General features: G+C 39.1%; 1 protein-coding gene across 1 annotated transcript in view; it reads right to left on the bottom strand.

Moving 5' to 3' along the window:
* Positions 1-918: 918 nt before the first annotated feature.
* The window catches only part of usp31 (ubiquitin specific peptidase 31), a 12,156-nt gene continuing 8,159 nt past the window's right edge, over positions 919-4,915 (bottom strand). The window contains exons 11-15 of the mRNA XM_017306128.1: positions 4,871-4,886; positions 4,117-4,342; positions 3,849-4,007; positions 3,565-3,717; positions 919-2,575 (exon numbers count right to left, since the gene is read on the bottom strand). Coding sequence (XP_017161617.1) covers positions 1,092-2,575; positions 3,565-3,717; positions 3,849-4,007; positions 4,117-4,342; positions 4,871-4,886 — 2,038 coding nt within the window. The 3' untranslated portion in view covers positions 919-1,091. The remainder of the gene's footprint in view (positions 2,576-3,564; positions 3,718-3,848; positions 4,008-4,116; positions 4,343-4,870; positions 4,887-4,915) is intronic.

Below are 4,915 nucleotides of genomic sequence, written 5' to 3'. Positions count from 1 at the left end.
ATACACCCTATACTATTTAACCAACTATTATATAATAATTTTTCCTATGTTTTTATCTATACAAAGTGCTATTGAACAACATTCCTATAGGTGACACTTACAGTAAAAGACTATTTTGCCAAAAGGCAACATTTTGTTCCATGTGCAGCATTAAAAGGCGCTTAAGATCATTTCTTATCTTGCTCAWAGAGGGGGGAAAACAGATACAATTTATGTTATGTCTACAGTTTTATAGATTAYATCGATATATATTWATAAACTTTAATTTTTAAAGGGCTTTTCTTTCAAAACATCCAATTTTTTTTTTTTACATCAGAACCTAAATACATTTTTACTTAAAAGAAAACTTTTATCAAAACAGTACTCTATAAAAACAAACTAAAGTTTCAAACTTTTGCAAAACCTCTTTGATAGAGCAATTTTTAATATTTTCGGTTTTGGTCTAGAGCCATCATTCACTTAATTTTTTTTTTTTTTAATATTCAAAATAAAGACTCATTTGTTGTTGCTCCTATGCATCAATGCCAAACACTTTCAAGAATGTTAGTGAATCTTTACAAGTAAATATGGCATGCATTTTCCTCCACTGCTTTCAATGTAAAAACTTAAGATTTATATTAATAAATGTGTAGACAACATGAAGAGAGGTGAGAAAGGCAAGAGGCTCAAAGCAATTTGCCAAAAATAAAATTTTTAAAGAATTATTTCAGAATGAAACTTAAAACGTGTTTTCCAAACTATGAAATAACTGGGAGTTGGTACCAGAGGCTAATTTTGATGTCATGGTTTTGTTTTCTTTGCCACTGACTTTTGAATATTTACAGAAGACATTCGAAAGGCTGGAAAAATACTGTTAGCATGTCAGGCAAGTGCCATRAACTCTTATATGCAGAYGACAGAATGTTTTTACTTTAATAAAAAACAAAAAAGAAATATCTTAAACAGGGAAATTTCAAAACCAACKACTTTAGGGCTGATGTACAAAACCATAACAACAAAAAGTGTGTCTCAAATACATCTGATGCTAACTGAAACTTAGGCACAACGTAAATAGCTGCATTGTTCTATTTCTCATTACTACCACCGATGTATCACTGAGGCCTCTGTGTTGTTCGTGCAGGAGATTGCATGCTTGATGACAGCTTTCGAGAAGATGCCATCTTTTCTAGAGGTTTCTTCCCATCTGTACGAGACTTGCTACTTACATCGGATGAGGAAGACTTRGACTTTCCTAGTAGAGTACGACTAAGAGAGCTGGGGGGCTTGGAAGACGCCTGCTTGTCTGAGTTTGACTCGCCTCCCAGAGTTTCTTTAGAGGTTTTCGAGGACCCTGCGTCTCCARCCTTTTGATCGTCACCATCTACCTCCTTAGCTTGTCCGTTCTGCTTGCATGTCCTCTCCGAAGCCTTTTTGGTAAGCAATGCGCTTTTTCCTAAATCGGCCGACCGGCGACTTTCTCTTTGTCGGAGGGCACTCTTGAAGAAAGACAAGCCTTTTTCCTCTGATTTGCTACTCCGCTGTAGGTCTCTGGTGGATACACTTGGTGAGCGCAGGCTAGTGACTGAAGAACTGCTGCTGGAACTCCTTACAGACCTCCTCTCAAGCCGACTACTGTCCCCATTCTTGGGAATTGAACTACGGGACACACAACTGCTCCGATGGCTGTCAACGAGGGGGCTGGTGTGCATAGAATCTCTGCTGAAACTCCTTTCCATCAGTCGTTTCCGGCAGCTCGTCGAGCCTTTCTCAGTAATGCTCGAGTTCTTCTTCGCAGTTGGAGAGGGAGAAGCTGAAGACTGAGGTGTGGAGCGGAGGGAAGGTTTACGTTGTGGAGTCGCCTCRGGAGTTTTATTCGATTCCTTCGTTTTAGAGGGAGTTCCACTGGGTGTCAMGGTGCTTTTCTTCGTGTTTGCAGTCTTCTCCTTCGTGCTGCTCAGCTTCTTGCCTTTTGCCGGGGAACTGGAAGACGCGTCGGAGGCTGGGTTCTTATTGATTGAGCACAGACGTTTTTTGGAGGTCTTCTCCAACTCTGTTTTGCTGGAGCTCTTGATAGAGCCTGTGCTCTCGGACTTCAGGGTGAATCCTCCAATGCTACTTTTTCTTTTTTGCTCTTTGGAGGGGGTTGCTTGAGCGGGTTGTATGTTTTGGTCTATAGCTGTGATCTCATTGTTGTTGTCAGTTGTGTCGTTTTTGTTGCTCTTCTTTTCCACTGGGGTGGGAGCCCTGCAGTACATCATGTCTAGGAACCTTTTATTGCCGTCTTCACCGAAGTTGCTTTCCATCATAGACAACGGAGTCCTGCTGCCAAAGTACCGTTCATGTCGACTGTAGCTGCCAAAACAGGACGTGGATACCTTATCGTCRCCTGCCTCTCCTATCCTCTCCAGAGGAGGAGAACACCGAGAGTCCAAGGAGAAGCGYGAGGGTGAGTTGGATCTCATCTGGAGCTTGGCAGAGAGAGACCAAGACGGCTTCATTCCACTGTCGCTGAAGGCCAAAGGGCTGGCAATAGATGACCTTGAGGACAAGCTCTGTCGCTGRATGCTTCTCACAAATGGGCGGACTGAAAATCCTCCTAAAAACAGCAAAGGTTTTAAAGATTATTTTATTGTTAAGCGAAAAATATTTTTGTTTTTCCTTAAACTAAATGAGCAAACATCGAACTGGGGTGGGCGATATGGACTTAGAATTTTATCACAATATTTTGTGGCACTATTGTGATAATAAAAATGATTATGAAAAACTATGTATTATGTCTTTATTAAGTAACTGTATGGTTCAGCAATCATAGTGTCACAAACACAAATACTATTCTTGAAAAATGTTCATGTTTTAAATTGGCTTCTTCAATGGAAAATGTAATTTACATCAATAAACTATGCAAAGTAACTACGTTTAATCTAATTTTCAAATGTACTGATTGTTGTGGAACAGTGGAGAAAATAATAAAAATAACATTCCTGGTAATATCAGTATTGGATTTTTCTTATATCATTAAAGGAAATTTATCAAGACAACAATAAATCAAATTTTTTATCACGATAAGAAATGTTCATAAGTGATAAACAATACAGTAAATGCCCACTTCTAATATCAGAATAATATGGGGTTTACAAAAGTAGGACATGATAATAATATATATTGTATTAAATTGAGGCGATCTAGTAACAACGGACACAAAAACAAGTTTCGCAACTCATAAAACTTGTGGTTGACAACTGAATCAATAAACTGACATGGACAYAAATCATAACAGACAGTTATTTATCATATATATTGCAGAGCRGCACAGAATGACTGAATGTGTTACTATCAACTATGTAGAAACGTCCAAGTAATATTTCATTGGAACATTTTTTGGGGGGTGGGTGGGATTGGTAGCAGCTTGATTACAATAAAAAATAATAATAGTTCTTATTTAGCCTGATTTCATTTCTGGTTGTAGGCTTTTTTAGCTTTGTGAGTCACTCAAAATTAATATGGGAAAATACAGWCAGATGAATGTGGTTGAAATGACCACTTCCCATGCAATTTCAAACACTTTAAATGAAGGTCTATCCTCACCATCATCCTCATTGCGTTCTGCAGGAAACTCCACTGACTCAGCCAGTGAAGCAAGCGAGGTACGTCTGGATGAAGCTCCAGAGGCCAAACTGGCAGGCCTGCTTCCAGGTAACCTATTGATCCAGTGGTCGCACAGTGATGAGCTAGTGGAGCCTGTGTGACAGACGAGGGGGGGATTCAGATCAAAACTTAAGTTCCAGCACAAAGAGAGATCTCAGGTAATTTTGTCAAAACATGATCATTGGGTTAAGTCTGCATGCAAACAGTATATAAAGGATGCTGACCAGCAACAGAGCTGTTGGCAGACCAAGAGGGAATTGTGGTTCTTCTCTGATAAAACAGTATGTAGGCCGTTTGCTGACACACAGCATCGTCAGAAATTGGTGTCACCTCACTGTCGTCGAAGCAGTACCACTGACCATCAACAGAGTTTTTGCAGTAAGCTGAGTACACAGAGCAAGAATAAAACGGGTTCAAATTAACAATCAAACCCGTTCATTTGGATCTTGAAATATGAACATTGTTTAAAATCGCTTCAACTAAGTGCATCACCAGTGTAGTGTCCTCCATGCATATTGCCATGATGGTTGCAAACAGCATACAGGTCATAAAGGTAGTCATCGGGGTTCCTCCCAAGGCCGTAGGACCGTCTCCATGGCGACCAGTGAGAYGGTAAACTCCAGCTGCTCTGGCTTCTCTTGACCACATGCGGTGCCATGTCCATCCCCATCAGTGGGAACCTCACCATGTTCTGCATCTTCACCCTCCGGTCTCCTTCCTGAATTCAGAAACCGATGGAGATCCAGAAGCAAGTTAGATTGAAATGTTTTTTTTCTTTCAGAAATCTATTTTAAAAAGTGTGACTAGGCCTGTCACRATAACAAATTTTGCTGGACGATTAATTGTCTAAAAAAATTATTGCGATAAACGATAATATTGTTTCAAGAYCTTTTGACACTGATTAATGRATATGACTAATAATACATGCGATTTCCTGATAAATACACTTTATTTTCAAAAGAACACATAACACTGGAACTGATAAACTAAATAAACAAAACAACCAAAAACAAAAATAAAATGGATTCTCAGTCTCCTTTAACAAAAAACGTACTTGAATAAAAACTAAACAACATAAAGCCAAAGTGGAAATAAATATTGCATTCAAACAAAAGAGTGCAGATTATGAAGTCTGTATGTGCCTGTCAGTAATCACTAGATTTAAATAAAGAAGATGGGCACATCCGACTACCTAATGCAATAATTCATACTAGATGATTTTTTGCCCCTATTTTCTCCTTATGACAATCTTAGATCGTTGGCTGATCTAAGATTGGACCCGAAGTCCAGC

This window comes from Poecilia reticulata, linkage group LG8, assembly GCF_000633615.1.
Source record: "Poecilia reticulata strain Guanapo linkage group LG8, Guppy_female_1.0+MT, whole genome shotgun sequence".
NCBI lineage: Eukaryota > Metazoa > Chordata > Actinopteri > Cyprinodontiformes > Poeciliidae > Poecilia > Poecilia reticulata.
This window is presented reverse-complemented; position numbering and strand designations above follow the sequence as displayed.